Source organism: Palaemon carinicauda, chromosome 8 (genome assembly GCF_036898095.1).
Source record: "Palaemon carinicauda isolate YSFRI2023 chromosome 8, ASM3689809v2, whole genome shotgun sequence".
Lineage (NCBI taxonomy): Eukaryota > Metazoa > Arthropoda > Malacostraca > Decapoda > Palaemonidae > Palaemon > Palaemon carinicauda.
The window spans coordinates 15,650,670-15,675,920 of record NC_090732.1 but is presented as its reverse complement, the minus strand read 5'-3'; the positions used below and the strand labels follow the sequence as shown (position 1 = coordinate 15,675,920).

Here is a 25,251-nt window from a genome sequence, read left to right as displayed (position 1 = left end):
ACCACCCGCCAAATCAACCAGGATGCGAAAGGCTTCTTAGCCTTCCGGACAACCCATAAAAACAACATTAAAAACATTTCAAGAGACAGATTAAAAAGGATATGGAATTAGGGAATTGTAGTGGTTGAGCCCTCACCCACTACTGCACTCGCTGCTACGAATGGTCCCAGTGTGTAGCAGTTCTCGTAAAGAGACTGGACATCTTTCAAGTAAAATGACGCGAACACTGACTTGCTTCTCCAATAGGTTGCGTCCATTATACTTTGCAGAGATCTATTTTGCTTAAAGGCCACGGAAGTTGCTACAGCTCTAACCTCGTGCGTCTTAACCTTAAGCAAAGATCGGTCTTCCTCACTCAGATGTGAATGAGCTTCTCGTATTAACAATCTGATAAAGTATGACAAAGCATTCTTTGACATAGGCAAGGATGGTTTCTTAACTGAACACCATAAAGCTTCAGATTGGCCTTGTAAAGGTTTAGTACGAGCTAAGTAGAACTTAAGAGCTCTAACAGGACATAAGACTCTTTCTAGTTCATTGCCTACGATCTCCGATAAGCTGGGAATATCGAAAGATTTAGGCCAAGGACGAGAAGGTACCTCATTTTTGGCTAGAAAACCAAGTTGCAGCGAACAAGTAGCTTTTTCCGACGAAAATCCGATGTTCTTGCTGAAGGCATGAATCTCACTGACTCTTTTAGCCGAGGCTAAGCATACCAGGAAAAGAGTCTTAAGAGTGAGATCTTTCAGGGAGGCTGACTGTAAAGGCTCAAACCTGTCTGACATGAGGAATCTTAGGACCACGTCTAAATTCCACCTAGGAGTAGCCAAACGACGCTCCTTAGTGGTCTCGAAAGACTTAAGGAGGTCTTGTAGATCTTTATTGTTGGAAAGATCTAAGCCTCTATGCCGGAAGACCGATGCCAACATGCTTCTGTAGCCCTTGATAGTGGGAGCTGAAAGGGATCGTCCTTTTCTCAGGTATAAGAGAAAATCAGCTATTTGGGCTACAGAGGTACTGGTCGAGGATACAGAAACTGACTTGCACCAGTCTCGGAAGACTTCCCACTTCGATTGGTAGACTCTAATGGTAGACGCTCTCCTTGCTCTAGCAATCGCACTGGCTGCCTCCTTCGAAAAGCCTCTAGCTCTCGAGAGTCTTTCGATAGTCTGAAGGCAGTCAGACGAAGAGCGTGGAGGCTTTGGTGTACCTTCTTTACGTGTGGCTGACGTAGAAGGTCTACTCTTAGAGGAAGACTTCTGGGAACGTCTACTAACCATCGAAGTACCTCGGTGAACCATTCTCTCGCGGGCCAGAGGGGAGCAACTAACGTCAACCTTGTCCCTTCGTGAGAGGCGAACTTCTGCAGTACCTTGTTGACAATCTTGAATGGTGGGAATGCGTAAAGATCCAGATGTGACCAATCTAGGAGGAAGGCATCTATATGTATTGCTGCTGGGTCCGGGACTGGAGAGCAATAGATTGGAAGCCTCTTGGTCAGCGAGGTTGCAAAGAGATCTATGGTGGGTTGACCCCAAGTGGCCCAAAGTCTCTTGCACACATCCTTGTGGAGGGTCCATTCGGTTGGAATTACTTGACCTTTCCGACTGAGACAATCTGCTAGGACGTTCAAGTCGCCCTGGATGAACCTCGTTACTAGGGAGATGCCTCGACCTTTTGACCAGATGAGCAGGTCCCTTGCGATCTCGTACAACGTCAGTGAGTGGGTACCTCCCTGTTTGGAGATGTACGCCAAGGCCGTGGTGTTGTCCGAGTTTACTTCCACCACTTTGCCTAGAAGGAGATACTCGAAGCTTTTCAAGGCCAGATGAACTGCCAACAGCTCCTTGCAGTTGATATGCATGCTCCTCTGACTCGAGTTCCACAGACCTGAGCATTCCCGACCGTCCAGCGTCGCGCCCCAGCCCAAGTCCGATGCGTCCGAGAAGAGAACGTGGTTGGGTATCTGAACTGCCAGGGGAAGACCCTCTCTTAGGTTGATATTGTCCTTCCACCAAGTCAGACAAGACTTTATCTTTCCGGAAATCGGGATCGAGACCGCCTCTAGCGTCTTGTCCTTTTTCCAGTGAAAAGCCAGATGGAATTGAAGAGGACGGAGGTGTAGTCTTCCTAGTGATACAAATTGCTCCAGGGATGACAGCGTCCCTACCAGACTCATCCACAGCCTGACTGAGCAGCGTTCTTTCTTCAGCATCTTCTGGATGGAGAGCAGGGCTTGATCTATTCTGGGGGCCGACGGAAAAGCCCGAAAAGCTTGACTGTGAATCTCCATCCCTAAATACAGAATAGTTTGGGATGGGACCAGCTGCGACTTTTCCAAATTAACTAGGAGTCCCAATTCCTTGGTCAGATCTAGAGTCCACTTGAGATCCTTCAGACAGCGACGACTGGAAGAGGCTCTGAGAAGCCAGTCGTCCAAATAAAGGGAGGCTCGGATGTCCGATAAGTGGAGGAATTTCGCCACATTCCTCATCAGCCTCGTAAATACGAGAGGAGCTGTGCTTAGGCCAAAGCACAGGGCCCGAAACTGGTAAACCACATCTTCGAAGACGAATCTCAGAAAAGGTTGGGAGTCTGAGTGAATGGGGATGTGGAAGTAGGCGTCCCTTAGGTCTAGCGAGACCATCCAGTCTTCCTTTCTGACCGCTGCTAAGACTGACTTTGTGGTCTCCATGGAAAACTTCGTCTTTGTGACAAAGACATTCAGAGCACTGACGTCTAGCACCGGTCTCCAACCTCCTGTCTTCTTTGATACTAGGAAGAGACGGTTGTAAAACCCCGGTGATTGAAGGTCCGAGACTTTGACCACCGCTCCCTTCTCTAGCAAAAGAGACACTTCCAGTTTCAGGGCTTGTCTCTTTTCTTCCTCTCTGTACCTGGGAGAGAGATCGATGGGGAACGTCGCTAGAGGGGGTTTGCGTACAAAAGGGATTTTGTACCCCTCTCTGAGTAACCTCACAGATTGTTGATCTGCGCCTCTCTTCTCCCAGGCTTGCCAGAAGTTCTTGAGTCTGGCTCCTACTGCTGTCTGAAGTTGCGGGCAGTCAGACTCTGCCCTTAGAGGACTTGGATCCTTTCCTCTTCCCTCGCTTCCCTTCGGCACGAGCACCTCCCCTGCTGGAGGCTCTGCCACGAAAGGGCGGAATAAAACGAGATGCTGGAGTGTCTATCCTCGGTCTAGCAGACAATGTAGGCAAAGGGGGAGCTTTGCGAGCCGAGGACGCAACTAGATCGTGGGTGTCCTTCTGAACTAAAGACAAGGCAATTTCCTTAACCAAGACTTCAGGAAACAGGCACTTGGAAAGGGGAGCAAAGAGTAGCTCAGATCTTTGGCATGGCGTCACTCCACCAGACAGGAAAGAACATAGAGACTCTCGCTTCTTCAGGACTCCGGACGTGAAAGAGGCGGCAAGCTCGTTGGACCCATCACGGACGGCCTTGTCCATGCAGGACATAATGAGCAAGGAAACATCCTTATCTGCAGAAGAAATTTTCCTGCTCAGGGCTCCTAAACACCAGTCTAGGAAGTTAAAGACTTCGAAAGCCCTAAATATACCTTTAAGAAGGTGGTCCAGGTCCGATGGTGACCAACAAATCTTCGAGCGTCTCATGGCAAGGCGGCGGGGAGAGTCTACAAAACTTGAGAAGTCGCCCTGGGCAGAGGCAGGAACTCCCAAGCCGAGAACTTCTCCCGTGGCATACCAGACGCTCGATCTAGACGAGAGTTTAGATGGGGGAAAGGCAAATGCTGTCTTTCCTAAACTCTTCTTGGTCTCTAACCAATCTCCCAACAGCCGCAAAGCTCTCTTGGATAAGCGAGAGAGAACGAGTTTAGTAAAGGCAGGAGCGGTAGCAGGCACGCCTAATACAAACTCCGACGGCGGCGAACGAGGAGCCACAGAAACAAAGTGGTCAGGGAACAACTCCTTAAATACAGCCATGACTTTTCTAAAGTCCAAGGATGGTTGAGTTGCCTTAGGCTCATCAAGTTCTGAAGGTTGATCCTCTTGTGGTTCAGCAACGTCCTCATCTGATAGTTCCTCATCCGATAACTGATGAGGAAACGGCAAAGGAGTGGGCAACGTTTGACTCGCCGAGTCCGGTCGCACTGGTGCATGCGTGACGGAGCCGGACGCAGCGTCATGGAACTGCTGCACAGTCTGGGAACTGTCAACAACCATGGGTGCGCGAGGACGCACAGCGTCCACCCGAGACTGTTTAGACCGTCTGGGTTGTGCAGTCAACACCATACCGGGTTGCGGAGGTTGACGCACCGCGTCAAAACAAGTCACCTCTGATGGTTGATGAACGTCCTGAACGTCAACAACCACCTCCGTGCGTCGCCTAACGTCAAAGTGCGGCTGGTAACCCACACTGGGTCGCATCGGTGGCGGTACTACCCCAACTGGTTGACGCGAGAAAGCAACCTCAACGTCAACAGGACGCACAACAGACCGCTTGGATGGTTGTTGGCCAGAAGGTTCAGCAGCAACCTTCTCCGCATTGAAGTCCTCCATCAAGGAAGCAAGCTTGGACTGCATGTCCTGCAGCAACACCCATTTAGGGTCTACGGAAGCAGGTGCGGCAACAGACGGGGTGAGCGACTGAGGCGGCACAGCTTTGCCTCTCTTAGGCGGCGAGCAGTCATCAGACGACGGCAACGAGTCCGAACTGTCCCAGTGGCTACAACCGGGACGTTGGACTTGTCCTGAAGGGACCGACTTACGCTTCAAAGGTCGGGAGACCTTGGTCCAAGGTTTCTTACGAGAAACACCTTCGGACGACGAGGTAAAAATGGGCTCTCTCGTCTTACGTTGGTAGGGGCGATCTTGGGGAGATACGCCTGATACCATAGAGGGAACGTCTGTTCGCTGATCAAGGCCTCTCGAACCCATGAGTCGTACGACATTGCTTCTCCCCTGGGCTTGGGAGCTTGCAAGAGGTCCCGGACTAGGAGGACGACAGGCACGAACAGACGAACCCTCAAGCGCAACACTGTTCACAACACTTTGAGAAACACTAGGCACTTTAACACTTTCCGCCACGGCACTTTGGCACTTTAGTTCCTTTACGTCCGCCATGAGTTGATTGCGGTCACTTGCAAGGGCCTCAACTCTCTCCCCCAAGGCATGGATAGCACGCATCATGTCTTGCATTGACGGTTCCTGAGTGCTAGGAGGGGGGTTAGGAACAACCACTACAGGGGAAGGATTAGGTTCAGGGGCATGTGGAGAGGAAAAATCTACCGACCTAAAAGAACTTCTCCTTACCCTATCTCTCTCTAGTCTACGTGTATATTTCTCAAATTCGAGAAAATCGAATTCCGAAAGGCCCACGCATTCCTCACACCGATCTTCCAATTGACAGGTTTTACCCCGACAATTGGAACAAACAGTGTGAGGGTCGAGAGAAGCCTTTGGAAGACGCCTATGACAGTCCCTAGCATTACATTTTCTGAACTTGGGAACTTGTGAAAGGTCAGCCATTTTGAATTAGTCAAGGGAAAATTCCAAAAAACGATCTAAGTCATCAACAATTAATCCGATCCAAAAAAGAGTTCAAGGATTTATTTGAAGAAAAACACCTGTACTGCGAAAGCTCAAACCAAATTCAAGTACTTCACCAAATATGATGTGAAAAAACTCCAGGTTCAACAGCGAGTAAAGTACGTCTTGTCGACACGTCGACAGAGAAGAAATTGAGTCTTTGTTTACATCGAGAGTGGTATCTGGCCGACAGTTGGCGCTGGTGGGCACACCCGTAACCTGTATAGCGATCGCTGGCGAGTTTTTACTGTTTTTTGTCTGTCGAGCAACAGAGTTGCAGCTATTATATATTCACCGGCTAAGTTAAATATTTAAAAAAGGCTATTTAAACATGACAATTTTGGAAGTAATTTGTATTATCCCTAGCAATGCAAACCTGCAGCTCTTTAAGGTGCATTATTATTTCAGCAAAGCTGAAAAAATAATGCCCGCCATTTTTTTTCTAATAATCCAAAATACACCATTTCTATATATGTTTTAGACATATATGATACCTTCATCATATAAAAATTTAAGTCATTTGATAAAAAATTCTTGATTCATTAGCAAAAATCATCTATCTATCTATCTATATACCAAGGCACTTCCCCCAATTTTGGGGGGTAGCCGACACCAACAATGAAACAAAACAAAAAGGGGACCTCTACTCTCTATGTTCCTTCAGCCTAATCAGGGACCCAACCAAGTTCAGCTGGTACTGCTAGGGTGCCACAGCCCAACCTCCCACATTCCCACCACAGATGAAGCTTCATAATGCTGACTCCCCTACTGCTGCTAAAATCATGATTTAAAAAAAAAAAATAAAGGTAAATTTTTCCCCACTAATACGATACCAACTGTATTGAATCTTATACCATAAAAACTACTTTATAAACCAAACAATTCTGTCAGACGGAATTTTAATTTTCCTTTTTTTTTTTTTTTTTTTTTAATTACAAATTTTTCTTTTTTCCTCGTCTAGACGCAAAATAATCATGGAAAAGAAAGTAAAAATAAAATCCAAATTCCATCTGACATAATTGTGGGACTTTTATTCTTCTTTTCAATGAATATCTTTCCCTCTAATATCGAATAATAAATGGGTGAGAAAAATGTACCTAAGCGCGAATAAGTATGTTTTTGAGTTATGAGCTCCCAAAGATTTACAATTTTCACTTCTTTTCTGAAAGAAATCAAGATAACATTATTATGATAACTTTTATTGTTTATTCCTACATAAACGCACCCTAAACAAGGTATTTGAACCCTTAGCTTACTATTACTATGACATGAGTTGCTAGCGATCTCTCATTGCTGCCAGTGTTTTAGTTAGCATGTTTCAGCTTTGTACTGTTATTCATGTTTCCCTCTCTTCTTGGTTCTTTTTCCTTGTTCTCAGCTTACTTTTTGTTCTTTCTATGACCTTAGGTAACATTAGCCTTGCTATAAAGTTCCCGAGGATGTTGTGAAAACACAAGGTACATACAAAGTTCAAGTAAAACACATGCATTATAACTTCTATACGTCTTTAGAAACTCTGGCTGGTGTTCTTGCAGCTGGTAATTTTCATTCCCCTACCCTCTACCAATGCCTTCCATTTCTGCCAGAAGTATGAGATTTCAAAACATATATATGAGAGAGAGAGAGAGAGAGAGAGAGAGAGAGAGAGAGAGAGAGAGAGAGAGAGAGAGAGAGAGAGAGATCAACCATCATTTGATTCTAAGAGAGTTGAACATTGGTATTATAGTACAGTATTTGTATAAATGGCAGTTTAAAATAATGAGAGAGAGAGAGAGAGAGAGAGAGAGAGAGAGAGAGAGAGAGAGAGAGAGAGAGAGAGAGAGAGAGAGAGAGAGAGAGAGAGATGCAAAATTAAACACAAAGACGATTCTGTCAAACTGTGTCACGCAGACGACGCAGTAAGGATGACTTCATCATTTAAAGACTGCTATATCTTCATTATTTGAAAAAATAATTGCATATTTGTTCTTTCTATGACCTTAGGTAACATTGGCCTTGCTATAAAGTTCCCGAGATGTTGTGAAAACACAAAGTATATACAAACTTCAAGTAAACAAACACATGCATTATAACTTCTATACGTTTTTGGAAACTCGGGCTGTTGTTCTCGTAGGAGTAGATTTCGTTCAACTACGCTCTATCAATGCCTTCTATTTCTGCCAGACGTATGAGATTTTGAAACATAAGTGAAAAAATCGATATACTGTATATACAGTACAGTGAACCCTCGTTTATCGCGGTTGATAGGTTCCAGACGCGGGCGCGATAGGTGAAAATCCGCGAAGTATTGACACCATATTTACCTATTTATTTAACATGTATATTCGGACTTTTAAAACCTTCCCTTGTACGTAGTACTGTTAACAAACTACCCTTTAATGTACAGAACACTTAATGCATGTACTACAGTACCCTAAACTAAAACAGGCACAAATATTAAAGGCGATTTTATATCATGCGTTTCCTAAACACCTAAAAAGCACGATAAAAAATGGCAACCAATGTTTTGTTTACGTTTATCTCTGATCATAATGAAAAAACAAACTCATTTAGTGTACTGTACACATATATGTATAGGTTAGTTTTTGCATCGATTATATTGATGTATACAGTATGTTGATTTTGTTATTACCAATGTTTTACTTAATTTTCCTTAGGACTTCCAAATGAAATGTTTTTCTTTATGACGCCGCCTGAAACGACGGCGTCATAAAGTACGCTCAGTAAACAACCACGCTCAGAACAAAGAAGGCATTTAACGCGCATGATGAAAGTGATAAATAATGATATTTACAGTAAAAGCATTTACAAAATATGTTATTACAAATATTATTTACCGTATCTATATAAAATCATACAGTACATACTGTACGTAGCAAAGCAGGAAAACAATTTACGAGAGAGAGAGAGAGAGAGAGAGAGAGAGAGAGAGAGAGAGAGAGAGAGAGAGAGAGAGAGAGAGAGAGAGAGAGAGATTGTTTTACGTACGTAAATGTAAATTTTAAACAAAAAAAATATGATAGGCTTTTAAAACCTTCCCTTTAACTTAATGCATACAGTACTAAACTATAAAACAGGCACAAATATTAAAATGTTTAAGTAAAAAATAAAGATTGTTACTGTACTCACCACGAAAGAAGTTCAAGAAAAACTTGAATGATGATGGCGATGAATTTGCTGCACAGTAGAAATGATGATGATGAAGCTGATGATGTCTTCTACTGTGCAGCCAATAATAGTATTTTACGTCTCTTCAGACGGAGGTGTCTTTTCCTGGGACACCTCTTCAACTTCTTCCTGAGACACTTCTTCAATTTCTTCTGAGGGCATTGTGATCGGAAGTTGCTGCCGCTGCTTCTTTTTTCGCAAGAGCATCCTGTAGGGAGCCATGTGTTCATCGATCTTGGTGCAGAATTGTACAGAACGAACCATATCCTCGTCCCACTCTTGCGACATTTCTTTCACCTCATTCGCAAGCTTGCAGAGCTTGGCAAGCCGTTCTAATGTTAAGACCGTTTCTTCGACATTTTCTTGGATCTCTTCCTGTGTTTCACTGTCTTCACTGCCCGATTTCGTCAGGTCTTCGAGGTCTGCGGCCGCGTAACTTCTACTGTCTTTTAACATAGTATCGAGAAGCGTCACCTTCTCAGCAATCGTCATCATCTTTCGGTGCTGTTTAGGCTCACTACCAGCCTTAGTAGAAGCAGAAGGCTTGGGAGGCATTGTACAGTAGGGTTTAACAGAAAGTTCAACAAAAAGTTCAACTTAAAACAGTCACGCACAGCACAGATTAAAGTTCACAATTAACAACGTCAACACAGCGATACAGCGGGAGACAAAGTGACCGCGGAAAGAGATGCTGCGGGTTGGAGAAGCGGTCAAAACACCAATCAGAGGCTAGATTACAAAACTTGGGTTCTGATTCGTCATCTATCAGCGCTTGAACCAATCACAACCCGTCTTACAGTACTATGATGCGTTGGTTACCTACTCATAGAAGATGCCCCGCGCATACCGAACGTACGTAGATTAAGTAAATACCGTAATAATAATAAATAATGATAATAATACTGTACAGTAATAATAATAATAATAATGATAATAATAATAACAATAATAATTTTATTAACAACAACAATAATAATAATAATAATAACAATAATAATAATACAGCTTTACGTACGCTATTTTACGCCTCTCTCTCTCTCTCTCTCTCTCTCTCTCTCTCTCTCTCTCTCTCTCTCTCGTACGCTTATTCGAAATGTGATTTTTGCAACAAAGAATATTATTGGATGTAGTACTACGTACGTATACATACAAAAGATTCATGGAAAAGAAGCATATCCATTACAGTACACACCATTCTAATATGGTATGACTGCATCTGATTTGCGTTTCATGTTCGATTTAATTTTACTACGTACTGTATACAGTACTGAATTATCGTATGATCACATTCTCTTTTCGTGTTTTATTTCTTTCTGTGCTTAATTATATGTCATATGTAATGCAATGAACAATCAGTAAGAGCAGATATTACTAATTACAGTATTAATGGAATTACAGGTAACGAAATATCGTATTTGGGGTCTTCAGATATTGCGGTATTTTCGAAATTTCCGGAAAATCCGCGATATGTATATATATATGGGTTATGGAAAAACCCCGCGAAGTGGTGAATCCGCGATTGTCGAACCGCGAAGTAGCGAGGGTTCACTGTATATGCAAAAATAAACACACAAAGACGATTCTGTCAAACTCAGTCATGCAGACGATGCAGTAAGGATGACGTCATTTAAATTCCGCTATATCTTCGTTATTTGTAAAAATAATCGGCTGAAACTTCTGGAAGGCATGTATGATATGTTTACGCATACATAGAAGCAATAAAATGATTTTCGATTACTGAAAGTTGGTACTGTATGTCAAAACACCATGGCAGGCGGTCCCCTTAAAGAGAGAAAGGTTTGTATTTTGCACCGGGACAAATTCCCTTTTACACTTCATAAAACATTCAGTTGGCAGGCATATCCACCCTTTAAACTTCAAAGGAGAGGATGGCTAACAAACAGGCATAAGACTTCTAAAATAATGCTTGCTTTTCTTTTTAAATATATAAGGTAATTCAATTTGTGGTGAATCACAAAAATGATGTAGGCTTCTTACCTGTAGTTTTTTAATATTAGACTCAGAATCTGGAATCAAGCTGGCGGTTCTCTGTTTAGTCTTAAGCTCACTTGTCTTCTCGTCATTCAACTTATCCTCCATTTCAATTTCTTCTTTAAGCTGCAAGAGAAACAAAGATTTCCAAATTACCATGGCCTTGAAAATTACTTTAATTCTTATTACAGTATCTTTCCTGGAGTTCGTATAGGAGTATTCTTGAATTTTTTATATACTATGTTATCATTATTCCTAATACATACAATTAGGTACATAGTAAAATCTCTTCTGTTGAATACCTTTCCAATTACAAGACTATTTTCTTACATTATACAAGCACTTCCTACCAATCTAGGCCATTAATGTATCTTTTAATCTTGTCTTTCCACTTCCTTCATCAGCATTTTTCAGTGATTGAATAGTCTTGTTTTGTGTAATATGGCATTTTAATGCTTTGTGTTTGCAGATTAGCTACCCTTTCAAGTAAATTCTAAAATTGATAAACTGTCAATTAGTGGTTTTTAATTGTGGTCAAGAAAAATTGAAAGTTTCTAATAATTGCATCTATTTTATTAATACTATTGCCAGGATGATTCAAAAAATAATTTTGCTTCTGGTAATTACCTGTATATTTATCTAGACATTCCATTAGGAATCTTATTAACTCATTCTATGGCACTGTATAGATTTTGCACCCCTATCAAATATAAGGTTAACCAAACTACAGTACAGGGTTACATAATTTTCTACTAATACTTGGACATTCTTAAATGAGACTAACTATTGGAAACATTTAATATTATTAGTGAAATTTTGTCATTTTTTAACTTTTCGATAAACAAAATTATAATTCTTTGTAGGGCGGTGCCAATGTGAATTATGATAAAGTACTCATATTACTTGATCTATCCCTAGGCTAGAAACAAAAGCATTACTTAATAAAAAAAAATTAAATAATATTAGAGAATCACAAACCTTAGTTAATGATAAATCAGTCGATTCAGTAATATTAATGCATTCTTGTATCTTTTGGGTAAGATCGGCTACTTCCTTCTGACACTGTTTCAAGTGTTCTTCTCTTTTTAAAGTTACTTGTTCTTCAGTGCTCATGACATCTGTAGATGAATTTTCGGATATCGCTTCCTTACCATGCTCCTGGAATCATGGAATAGCATAATTTCAATACTTAAATAAAAAATGTCTACTTTTTTACTTTACTAGAAGTCTAGAAGTAATATTGCTAAAACCAAACTCTCTCACTCTTTCACTCTCTCTACTTTAGTTTGCTCTCATATCCATGCTGCTCATTTTTCTATCTGTTAGTGTTATTCCCATCATTATCCTTTCCATAGCTTTTTGAGTTGTAATTAGCTAATGTTCTAAGGCTTTTTTAAGGCTCCAAGTTTCTAATGCATAAGTTTAAACTGGTAGGATCATCTCATTAAATACTTTTTTTTTTATAAAATGGTAACTTGTTTTTCATAATCTAATTTTGTTTATCAAAAGCTCTCCATCCCATGCTTATCATTCTTTTAACTTCGGTCTCATGTCCTGGGGAAATACTTACTGTGTCCTAAGTCCTAAGTATGTATATTCATTAAATATCGCTAGAGGTCTGTCTTTTTCTCTATTTTGTTTTCTCTCTGCATTTTCATTGAACATTATCTTAGTTTTACTCATTTATTTTGAGTCCTATATTTCTACTTTCTCTATTCAAATCTTTTATCAACTTTTGCAATTCAACCCTCAATTCACCAAGCACAACTATGTCATCTGGAAATCTTAAAGTTGTTAAGGTATTCCCCATTAATGTTAATTCCAACATTTTCCCAACAAATTTTTAAAAACTTTTTCTAGGCATGCTGCGAATAATTTAGGAGAGATGTGGTTTCTAAACTCCTTTCTCAACTGGAATCTTCTCACTACCTTTATCTAATTTTAGCATTGCTGTACTTCCTGTATATATATTTTCAAGTGTACTAACACAAGATTCATATATTCTTTGTCTTGGAAGGGTTTTCATTACTGCTGATGTTTTGACAATAAAAAAAAACTCTGTCTATAAATTCCATACATAGTGGTTTGTCATATTCTGTGGATTTTCCATTAGTTGGTTAATTACATGGATATGGTCAGTTGTTGAATACCCACTTCTAAAGCCTGCCTGCTCTCTTGGTTGATTAAAGTCTATGATCTTTGTAAATATTTTATATATTAGAGAGTAAACTTATTGGGTAGCCATTTTTAGGTCTGTGTCTTTTTTTTCAATTGGTATAATGATAAAGTTTTCCAAGCTGTAGGTACAGTATAGAGTATTCTTGCAGACATTTTGTGTAAAGTTCAGCTAGTTTCACTACTATGAGATCTCCTTAATCTATTATTAAATCAATCGTTAGACCATCATCTCCTGATGCTTTGCCTCTCTTCTTACATTTTAATTCTTTCTCTACTTCTCCTACTGTTACGTTTGGTACCGGCTCAGGTGTTTCATTATTTATATTGGCAATTTAATTTCTTATTCAATATCACTATTTTATAGCATTGTATAGAAATCCTCTGTAAATTTTATCACTCCATTTCTATTGTTAATATTTCCATTTTCATCCCTACAAGCAAACATCTATTGGTATCCTGTTCCATGACTTCTTTTTAACAATTTAAAGCTTCTTCCTTTTTTTATTATTAGTACTGTACTATCATTATTATTAGTATTATCATTATTATTAGTACTATCATTATTACAACCCTAGTTGTAAAAGCCGGATGCTATAGTATAAGCTCAAGGGCTCCAACAGGGTTATGAGACCAAAATCAAAGAAGGATATGCATCGAATGGAGAGTTTTTGTAAACAGAATAAGATTATTAAAAGTAAAATGCCACTTCACCAAAAGGCCGCATACACACCCGTATGGGAGCGTCAACAAAGCGGCTGAGAGAACACCAACAAGGTTATTGAATGAACGTGTGTCGCTACCTAGAAATCCCAAACAGGCAAATATAATACTCAACTTGGGAGCAGGGATCCAAAACGCCAGACATCTTCAAAAACACAAAATAACACAGAGCTACGCAAAACACGTCTGAACGTTCACGGGTGCTAACAAGGAATGATGGGAGAAGGATAGGTAGTGGTGGTGATGGGGGGGGGGGGCAGTAGATGTAGTGAACGACATCTCGTAGTAACGGGGGATTTTGAGAAGGGAAAAGTCTAATTGGAAAGGGACCTCTGTTAGTGGTATCACTCGTCCCAGTTTTAATACCCACACCCTTTAGGGGTGAGCGAGCTGGTTATATTCCTGGCATTCCATGCAACTTTTTTCTCTGGTATATTTAGCAGTATTTATACTTTTGAAATGGTGCTTTAAGGAGCATTTCACGGAGCAACACAGGTTGAGCCCAGAAATAGATTTTTCCTTCGTCAAAATCCCTTTTCTCTAGAGAAAAATATTTAATCCGATAGTCCTACCGGTATTAACTTATGCATCAAAGAAATGAGGAAGAAAAAGAAGTATCAGCAGTTGCAGAACCTAAGGGGGTACAGCTAAGTTGAAAGTAAATTTATTTTCTTTGAATGAGGCACCTCTTGTAATGTCTGAATGGCAGACCCAAACGTCGACTGGGACATGAAGGTTGCAGCAGCTGTTCATGGTGCAATTTAATAATACAATTTTATCTACGATGAATTAAACTACTATGACAACACCGGATCGATTCTTTAAAAGGGTAACTAAACCATTCCGGAACAAAACCTGAACCAATTCCATCAATACCAAGTGTTGGTTCAATTTCAACACTAACCCCATATATCGCTGACAACCCTTGTCTCAATATAACCATCTGCCTCCTCTTCCTTCACTTTCAGCCAGTAACTCATCCTCTAACTAAAGTCAGGGCTCATATGCCAGCTGTTCTACTTTAAATGATATACAGTAGGGTCCCGAATTACACGTGTTCTAATTACGCGATTCCTCAATTACGCGATCGATAGTTTTTAAAAATTAATTTTCCTGTATTTGCGAGGAGCATTCTAAATCCGCGAGTCAAGCACCGCGAAGCGTAGGAAATCTATTGTTTTCTTAATTGTATTGGGGGGGGGGGGTGATGGTTCCCCGATGTCTGAGAAGGGGGGGGGGGGAGAATGTGAGAGAAAGATTTCTGTTCAAACATTTTAAGACTAGTTTTGGATGAAAAATGTTAAGGTTTGCCCATCTGTTGTGTGAACTTGTCGCTAGGCCTAGCCTAACTGTCCAACACCTATATGTATAATATTCCATATTTGTACTAATTGATTTTTATACTTACGTTGTGATTATGGTGAAAAATCCTTATTCATTAAACTTTAAATTAAAAACCATCAAAATAAAGACTATTTTATATCATGCTACTGCCAAACATGTCACCACAACCAAACCCATTACAGTACTTTGTTTAGTACGTTCCATCGCCGATCATAACGAACTCGCTAACCAATTTTAACATCTGTCTATAGGTTAACTTTTGCGGCAAAAGATATCTTACCCGGTACTATGTAATAATAATGTTATAATTAATGTTTTATTTATCCTTAGAAAATCAAAATATATGAAATATGAGCAATTTTGTTTCGTGTTGTTTTTTTTTTTTTCCTAAAAAAACGCCTTCTTAAAAGGAAAACGTTTTTTTTTTTACGTTTCATCGTCGATCATAAACGCATTTACTCCTGAAAGTGATATTGAAGAGCTTTTACTAAAGATGTTATTATAAATAAAGATTATAAATAGGTGGTAAAATATCTATAATTAAAGTGTAGCAGCATCAAGAAATGTTGGGGTTCGCCCTTTACATAAGAATGTACTGTACATTGGATTAGACAGAACGTAGAAAAAATCAATTAGGGAAAAATCGGTATTCGATATCCTCTTCATCAGCATCGTCATTCGTCAATCGGGCTTTTTATTTTTTTTTATTCTCAGTCGCTAACTAGTTATCGCACTGCCAAGATCTGCACACATTCCGATAATTCACATTTGAAGGTTTTCTGGGAGAGGATGGATAGAGAAAATACCGAACTATATAAAATGTTTTTATAACCTGTTAAGCGTCACCCACGTGATAAACCGTTCACCACGATCTACTCGGTACCGCCTTCAACTGTATATTCCGTTCATGACTTTAATTGCCTTTTACAAGCCGTCAGTCTCGTGATGTTACTTTACTCGTATAGTAAGTATAGGATCACCACTTGGCAACACTCTCAGCATATGGGGACTGTGAATAGAAACTTATATGATGTCTGGCAACTATTTTTCTGAAGGTAGCTTGATGTTACAAAACTCTGGTTTGAACTGGTTTCCTATCAGTGCGCTCGGGCGTTCATGCATAAGTGGTTATTTGTTGTTCCTTTTGTAATGAAAGGTCTAAAGAGGAAGGTTATTTCTTTAGATGAAATAAATGATATTCTTGTTGTGGAATTAGATAATGATAACCTGTTTGATAATGAGAGCACTAGTTCTGAATCCTCCAGTGATGAGTATATTGAAGAAACAAAGTTTTCTTTCGATGTCGAAAGCGAAAATGACTTCTCATTACCGAATGACTGGACAACGAAATTTCACAAAACTATAAAGGGAAAGGAAACGCCGAGAGAGAGAGAGAGAGAGAGAGAGAGAGAGAGAGAGAGAGAGAGAGAGAGAGAGAGAGAGAGAGAGAGAGAGAGAGAGAATAAAGTGGATAAATAATGTACAAATGTATGAAGAACATATTTGAAAACTATACAGGAAACGATATGAAGAGAGAGAGAGAGAGAGAGAGAGAGAGAGACCTATCCCTTTCCTTTTGTTGCTTATCCAGGCGTAAGATTTACGATTGAAGATAAAAAGAACCCATTAGAATATTCAGTATTATGTAGCCATTTGAAATTAAATAATAGTAGTATTAATTGTTTTTTATACTCAACCATTTAATTAATATCCCTACTTTTAACTATAATTACGAATTATAAGCATAAAGAAATTATATTAACTTTGAAAAATTATCATTAGTGAAATGACCGCTCAGGGCAAAAAAAGCGTGATTATCGTACAGCAGCCTATTGCACACTTACGCCTAGTGGCCGTGTTTACGTGTGGGAGTGTCATCATGGATATACAGTACTATACTGTAATTTTTAACTATTGCTAGATACGTACTGTATCAAACCTTGAAAACCCTTTTTTGTTTTTTGTATCTATAGGAAATAATTCTACATCATTCGGAAAATACTGAAAACAGTAAGCTATGCATAGTACAGTAGTAAATACTACAGTCATAGAAAATTATCAAAACTTTAACAACTTTTTATTGTTTTATTTATCCATAAAAGAAATTTTGTACAGTATTTTATAAAAAAAATCTATAAGAAGGATTTCTTACAGTATTGTTAAGATAAAAGCTACAGTATATATATATATATATATATATATATATATATATATATATATATATATATATATATATATATATATATATATATATGTTTTATATATATATATATATATATATATATATATATATATATATATATATACATACACACATACATACACACACAGTGTATATACAGTATATATATAGCTAGAAAGCTAGAAATGGAGTGAAAAAAAAATTGACGGGTAGGTTGCTGTTTGCCGCCATGATGTGTTTCGAAATATACGAATTTCCAATTACACGAGGCCTTTCATCGACCAAATTCTCGCATAATTCGGGACCCTACTGTAATTAGTTCCTGTACATTTCTTAAACTATTATTTTTTTTTTTCAATCTGACACAACTATTTTACAAATTAGCATTAAATATCTTCTTTAATATTTCATGATAACTAGGTTACCTTTACAGTGTACATATCAAGGACACATAACAATGCAAAAAATATAGTATTGATAATTAAAATGTCAAGGAAATGCCATACAAATTAATTCAACTTTGAAAGCATTTTAAAAATTATGTAAAAATACCAGTAGGAATTCTCAATATGTGTTACCTATGTAGGCTAGCACTTTTATAGCTCACTAGAGGTAACAACAACAAAGGAAATATTCGGTCCCACACGGTCATCAGAGGGCAGCCTGAAGGACGCGGATGGGGCCATGACCATCACCGACACCGAAAGCATCCTGGTCAGGTGGAGGTCTCACTTTGAGAACCTCCTCAATGACCAAGCAGACACCCCAGACGATCTCCTGCGAATGACACCGCAGCATCCCGTCCGTCACTGGATGGCACTACCACCCTCCATCCATGACTTCAACAAGGCCCTGCAGCGCATGAAGCCCGGCAAAGCCCCAGGGCCAGACAACATCCCGTTGGAGCTCCTCACTCACGGTGGCCCCGGTTTGAGGAACCGTTTGATGCTCCTTATACTGAAAATATGGGAGACCAAGACCCTCCCCAGTGACTTCCGCGATGCAAACATCGTTACCATCTTCAAGAAGGGAGACAGGGAGAACTGTAACAACTACCGGGGAATATCACTACTAAGCATCGCGAGTAAGATTTTCGCTCGGATTCTCCTTGACCGCCTCCTTATTCTCGCAGAAGACGTCCTGCCAGAGTCTCAGTGTGGCTTTCGACCTTCCCGCGGGACCATAGACATGATCTTCTGTGCGTAACAACTACAAGAGAAGAGCCTCGAACAATAACAGCCCATAATGCTCATCTTCTGGGATTTGAAAAAGGCCTTCGACAAAGTACCTCGACCTGCCATGTGGGCTGTCCTCAAAAGATATGGCTGCTCACCCGATTTTGTCAAACTGGTGCGTGCCCTCCATGACGGAATGGTTGGGAGAGTCTGCCACCAGAACTCTCTTTCAGACCCATTCCCCATCAACGGCGGCCTGAAGCAGGGCTGTGTTCTGGCCCCAACGTGTTTCTCGCTATACACCGCAGCAATGCTCAACGAGATTCCCCCAGACACACCCTCAGTTGACCTACGTTTCCGCATGGATGGAGGCACTTTCAACCTCGCCAGACTCCGCGCCAGAACCAAGACCACCTTGTGTGCAGTGCGAGAACTGCAGTATGCTGACGACAATGCCACCCCAGGTCAGACGGCAGAGGACCTGCAGTCGTTAGCTGATGCATACAACTCTGCCTACGAACGTTTTGGGATGCAAGTCAACACAGATAAAACCAAGACCCTCGTCCAACATACACCAGGACTGATGCTCCCAAACTTCAATACCACAGTGAATGACCAACCGTTAGAACAGGTGGACCAGTTCTCCTACCTAGGGAGCATCCTAACATCAGCTCCCACAAGCAAAAAGGACGTGGAGAACAGGATCAGGGCAGCCCACTCCGCCTTTGGCCGACTCAACTGCCGCGTATTTAACAACCACGCACTGACAATGACCACCAAAATAATGGTGTTCAGGGCAGTAGTCCTCTCCACGCTCCTGTATGCATGTGAAACATGGACGCTATATAGAAACGATATTAAAAACCTAGAACGCTTCCAACAAATGAAACTGAGGCAGATCTTGAAAATCCCCTGGGAGAGCCACACCACCAACATTGAAGTCTTAGAACGTGCCTCGCTGACCAGCGTGGAGGCCACCAATATCCACCACCTCCTCCCCTGGATAGGACAAGTGCATAGGATGGATCCATCTAGGCTCCCAAAGAAAATATTCTACGGAGAACTGACCCAGGGCACCTGACCACGAGGAGCCCCGAAAATGCGCTATAAAGATCAACTAAAGTGCACCCTGGCTCTAACTGACATCAATCCTTCCTCATGGGAAGAAACAGCCAGGGACAGGAAAACCTGGAGGAGTACAGTACACCATGGCACCGTGGACTTCGAGGAGAGGAGGAGACAAAATGAGGAGGCTAGGAGGAGAAGGAGAGAGCGATTAGAACAGCCCCGCCCACCACCTACCCTCCCTTGTGAACACTGTCCGCGACTCTTCCACCACAGACTAGGACTTAACAGCCACATCAGACATAAGCACCCACCCCATAGATAGGAGGCTGATGGCTAACGACAGAACCCAATACTCGGACAGGAGTGGGCGCCGACGACGAGAGGTAACAAGATCAGTTAACTGAAAACTGCATACAACTAATCTGTTGTTGGTTGGTAAAATTCTAAGAAAATCAATAAAATATAAAGTGCAAATATAATCAATTCTTAAAAATAGGAATTCTTGTTACATACATAGCCTAATTAGCTAAAAGTTTCAGGATCACATGGTGCATAACCGTGGAAGGTAAGGGCTTGGATAGCCTACGCAAACTATAATAAGACTTGAAAACTTTCCATTATGTGAACCCACTCTCAGAACTCACCTTGTTCATTATCTTGGGGATATACCTATGAATGCAATGTTTAATTAGGGACAGTTTAAACGTTTAAGCTTTCTTCCCCTCAATTTGATTTGTCAGGTTTTTGGTATAACTTCAGTATTCTTTAGATTCCCAATTCATTTTCAGGGCTCCTCTATGGCCTCAGTAAGAAATGAGTCACAAATCTCCTAGACATGGTCATTAACTCCCTCACTACGGGGAATCAGATCCCCCCCAAGTAGCTGCTACAAGATTTGTCACCATCGGAGATACACACACTTTTTTTAACATCCTATAACTGTATTTTTATCAAAAGGTAAGGAGGTGTATGTTGCGTTTATGGATCTGGAGAAAGCATATGATAGAGTTGATAGGGAAGCAATGTGGAATGTGATGAGGTTATATGGAGTTGGTGGAAGGTTGTTGCAAGCAGTGAAAAGTTTCTACAAAGGTAGTAAAGCATGTGTTAGAATAGGAAATGAAGTGAGCGATTGGTTTCCGGTGAGAGTGGGGCTGAGACAGGGATGTGAGAAGTCGCCGTGGTTGTTTAACTTGTATGTTGATGGAGTGGTGAGAGAGGTGAATGCTCGAGTGCTTGGACGAGGATTAAAACTGGTAGGCGAGAATGACCATGAATGGGAGGTAAATCAGTTGTTGTTTGCGGATGATACTGTACTGGTAGCAGACACAGAAGAGAAGCTTGACCGACTAGTGACAGAATTTGGAAGGGTGTGTGAGAGAAGGAAGTTGAGAGTTAATGTAGGTAAGAGTAAGGTTATGAGATGTACGAGAAGGGAAGGTGGTGCAAGGTTGAATGTCATGTTGAATGGAGAGTTACTTGAGGAGGTGGATCAGTTCAAGTACTTGGGGTCTGTTGTTGCAGCAAATGGTGGAGTGGAAGCAGATGTACGTCAGAGAGTGAATGAAGGTTGCAAATTGTTGGGGGCAGTTAAGGGAGTAGTAAAAAATAGAGGGTTGGGCATGAATGTAAAGAGAGTTCTATATAAGAAAGTGATTGTACCAACTGTGATGTATGGATCGGAGTTGTGGGGAATGAAAGTGATGGAGAGACAGAAATTGAATGTGTTTGAGATGAAGTGTCTGAGGAGTATGGCTGGTGTATCTCGAGTAGATAGGGTTAGGAACGAAGTGGTGAGGGTGAGAACGGGTGTAAGAAATGAGTTAGCGGCTAGAGTGGATATGAATGTGTTGAGGTGGTTTGGCCATGTTGAGAGAATGGAAAATGGCTGTCTGCTAAAGGTGATGATGAATGCAAGAGTTGATGGGAGAAGTACAAGAGGAAGGCCAAGGTTTGGGTGGATGGATGGTGTGAAGAAAGCTCTGGGTGATAGGAGGATAGATGTGAGAGAGGCAAGAGAGCGTGCTAGAAATAGGAATGAATGGCGAGCGATTGTGACGCAGTTCCGGTAGGCCCTGCTGCTTCCTCCAGTGCCTTAGATGACTGCGGAGGTAGGAGCAGTAGGGGACTCAGTAGTATGAAGCTTCATCTGTGGTGGAAATGTGGGAGGTTGGGCTGTGGCACCCTAGCAGTACCAGCTGAACTCGGCCGAGTCCCTGGTTAGGCTGGAGGAACGTAGAGAGTAGTCCCCTTTTTGTTTTGTTTCTTGTTGTTGTCGGCTACCCCCCAAAATTGGGGGAAGTGCCTTTGGTATATGTATGTATGTATTTTTAACGGCTGATTATAAAATATATTTTCCACTTTTTTTCTATTATGCATTTTACTCTAAATAACAAAAATCAAGTCATTTTCTGGTACTTTGCCTCTATAAAATTCTTTCTGTTCATTGTGAAGCGATTATCGAAATTTTTTTTTCAGAATGATTTTATATGATTTTACTCTAAATCATATAAAGCACTGTAATTCTACATGTAATGAAGGAAATATATGATTGATAAGCTTGTCCAAAAGCAAGAAAAAATTAAATCATAAAATATTAGTTAACCACATAAGTAGGCTATATGTATGAAACTTCAAGTTGGTTAATGCACCATTTTCCTCAAGTATTTCATCAGATACTTTCCCAGTGACAATTTTTATGGTGTAAAATCCCATATCCTTGTACTATTCAAATTTCAGTTTGTAATACCTATAAGTATTGACACCACTTTGAAAATAAAAATTACTTTTCTGAGCTTACAGACTCCACTAAATACTACACATTATTATTTAGGTGTGAGATAAACAAAAAATTTCTTGGATCACTGGAAACATTAAAAAAACTATTAAAATTCTTGTAAATAAGTTAGGGCAATAAATGCACTTACCTGAGTATTCATTAAATCTTTATAAGATCCAAATGTGGAAATAAGTGACTGGTGATCTTCTACTTTGGTAACAGTTTTCATCACCTCAATTGAATTTCTAAGGATTAAGGCCTCAAGTTTAATTTCTTCTTTGCTATCCTGAAATAATCATACAAATTAGTAAAATTACAATAATGACATACAAATGAAGGTCACCTTTTATCATGATCTACAGATATATGAAATAAAAAATAAGCAAACTTCTGTGGCTCAGAGGTAAACTTCACATACATACATACACATACAAATTCATACATTATATATATAATATACAGAAATATAGATACATATACAGTATGAATAAATCAAATACATATGTGGATATCCCCATCAGCCATTGCTAGTCCACTGCAGGAAAAAGCCTTTAGGCATGTCCTTCCTCTCCCATCTGTTTATGGTCTTTCTATGCCAGTCTATACCTAAACATTTTCTTATCGTGTTAATTGATAAGTCTTTTCCTTCCCATTCTTCATTTGCAATTTTCTAAGGGCCCATTCTGTTATTCATTTTGTCCATCTATTATCTGTCATTACCATTTTATGTCCTACCCATGTCCATTTCTTTTACTTACATGTTGTTAGAATATCCTGTACTTTAGATTGCTCTCATATCCATGTTGTTCTTTTTCTTCTCTTGGTATTAATCCCATCATTATTCATTCCACAGCTTTTCAGTTGTAATGTAACTAGTCTATGTTCCAAGTTTCTGATGCACAAGTTAATACTGGTAGGACCATCTGATCAAATATTTTCTTTTTTGCGTGAATTGTATTCTACTTGTCATAATCTCATTTTGTTTACCCGAACCTTGGATCCAAACAGAATTTTATTGTTCCAAAAGAGGCTAAAGCAGTTACCTCCTGGGAAAACTTCGATTCCAAGGGGAAAAGAAGCCATGAGGTTGATCTTGTTGCCAGAAAAAATTACCCTGGGTGATCTCAAACCATGATGAGTTTGAGGACAAGGGTCACCCAAATGAGTGACCAGGTGCCGAAGGCCACGCATCCTGTTGTCAGGAAGGACTATTAGATAGACTTGCAAGTCATAATTATAAGTGCAGTCTCGAGAGCGTGCGTGTTGAGGATGAAAGCTTTAGCTCATGCAGGCGTAAGGTCTTCTCAAAGAGAATTCCAAATTATGCTCCCTCCTGGACATACACTCTGTAGGCATCTTGCCATGGCACAGTGTTGAGGTGCATCTGTGTTCCAAGCAAAGAGGTGAAACACATCTGGACGATGTGCGTATAGCTGAGGCTTGTCTGGATGGAGAGTGAAGTGTCGAGATGAGTGAAGTGTTGAGGCGCTTTCATAGGCGAGGCATGCGCACGGTACTACACTTGTTCAAACCCTTAACAAGTGGAGGTAGCTACAATAAGTTCAAGAGAGGAGGGGTTGTCTAGTAAAGACAGGCAAGTCAATCCACACACATGCTCAGAAGTGCCATGGCGAGAGCTCAGGTGTGTGCACGCCACCATGCCTACATATGCATTGAGAGACATGTTGCTCACCAACACAAGGATCCTTGTGAGAATGCACTTCTCAATTACGGGCAGCGGTGGTCCCAGACAGAGGTGCATGGGAGGCATGCTAACAGTAAGCATGTCTCTTCCCTCTGTGGTTCATGAATCCATGGGATCACTGTCGGTTATTAAGAGTGCATGCCCCAAACTCCGTAAGATTAAGTATCGGAAGTATACTGAGCATAGACAAGGTCTAGTGTGCAGTGTTTCCAATGTAGTCGAAAAATGTTCCAATTACTGCACACTCGGAAACATATTGCTCGCGAGCACATGCATTAAGCCGAAGAATAAGATCCCCATTCAGGAATGAGAGGTTTGTCCTCCCTATATTAGCTTCTTCCGAACTTGTAAGGGGGTTGAATAATCAGGAAGTCTGCCTCAGGGGCACTGTCGTAAGACTAGGAAGATTCTCCCCCTTCTGAAGTATTCTAGTCCAAAAGTTAAAGAGAGGAACTTTTAAGAGTCAAGTTTGCTTAACTGTAGACATTTCCTTGGCAGCAAACAATCACAAATACTTCTTGAGAAAAAGGCAAAAAAGGCAAAAGCAAATAGAGTATCATTGGATAAGTTCTTAATGAAAATCTAACCTGCTGAGCCTCAGTCAGGGTCAAGTCAAGAAAAATAAACTTAAGAGGAAAATGAACATAATCCAATACATATAATTTCTTGAAGTTTAACAAAACTAAAATCTCTTTATCCTCACCACACCACCATCCTCATAGGCCATAAGCTCCTCTCAGTATGATAAAAGGCAGTTGCTATCTGCCAAGGCAGTTGCATTTGAAATAATTTAATCTAACCAGTCTCTAATCATTAAACAATAATTAGGACAACTGTACCTAAATACTGTACTGTACAAAAAGAAACTCCATTAATAAACATCATGCTTGAAAAAGGTTAGGTTTTGGAACCTAAGAACCAATTAAAAACCTAAGAACCAATTAAAGAAACTCCTATTATTCCCTAAGAGAAATATCAGCTTGGAATGAGTCATGTTTAGTGTTTAACTGCCCTCCTGAAACAAATTGGGGACATATACAGAAGTACCATTTTGAAATAAAGGGTTTTGTAAAGTGCATAAAATAAAAAAATAAAATCTGAGGATGCACAAGATTTCACCTTCTCAAATCAAAAAATTTCAGTAAGGACAAACCACCCATCACTAACTTCTACTCTTGTTAAAAATGCTATGCATAAATGAAAGGAAAACTAAATTCTCTTTACAGGTATACAGAATAAGAGAGCAAAAGGGGCTAGGGATTTAAACTATATCTTATCAATAACCTCAGGTTATGCTTCCTTTACTTACTCTTAGCCTGCCTAAGTTCTCGGCTCTGCTTAAACCAGATTGAGAACAAAACCAAAAGAGTGAA

General features: G+C 40.3%; 1 protein-coding gene across 3 annotated transcripts in view; it reads right to left on the bottom strand.

Annotated features, from left to right (window-relative positions):
- Positions 1-25,251, bottom strand: part of LOC137645675 (coiled-coil domain-containing protein 22 homolog) — a 159,547-nt gene that overhangs the window by 90,532 nt on the left and 43,764 nt on the right. For all 3 annotated transcript variants that reach the window (XM_068378519.1, XM_068378517.1, XM_068378516.1), the window contains exons 6-8: positions 22,322-22,459; positions 11,706-11,885; positions 10,734-10,853 (exon numbers count right to left, since the gene is read on the bottom strand). In XM_068378519.1, coding sequence (XP_068234620.1) covers positions 10,734-10,853; positions 11,706-11,885; positions 22,322-22,459 — 438 coding nt within the window. The remainder of the gene's footprint in view (positions 1-10,733; positions 10,854-11,705; positions 11,886-22,321; positions 22,460-25,251) is intronic.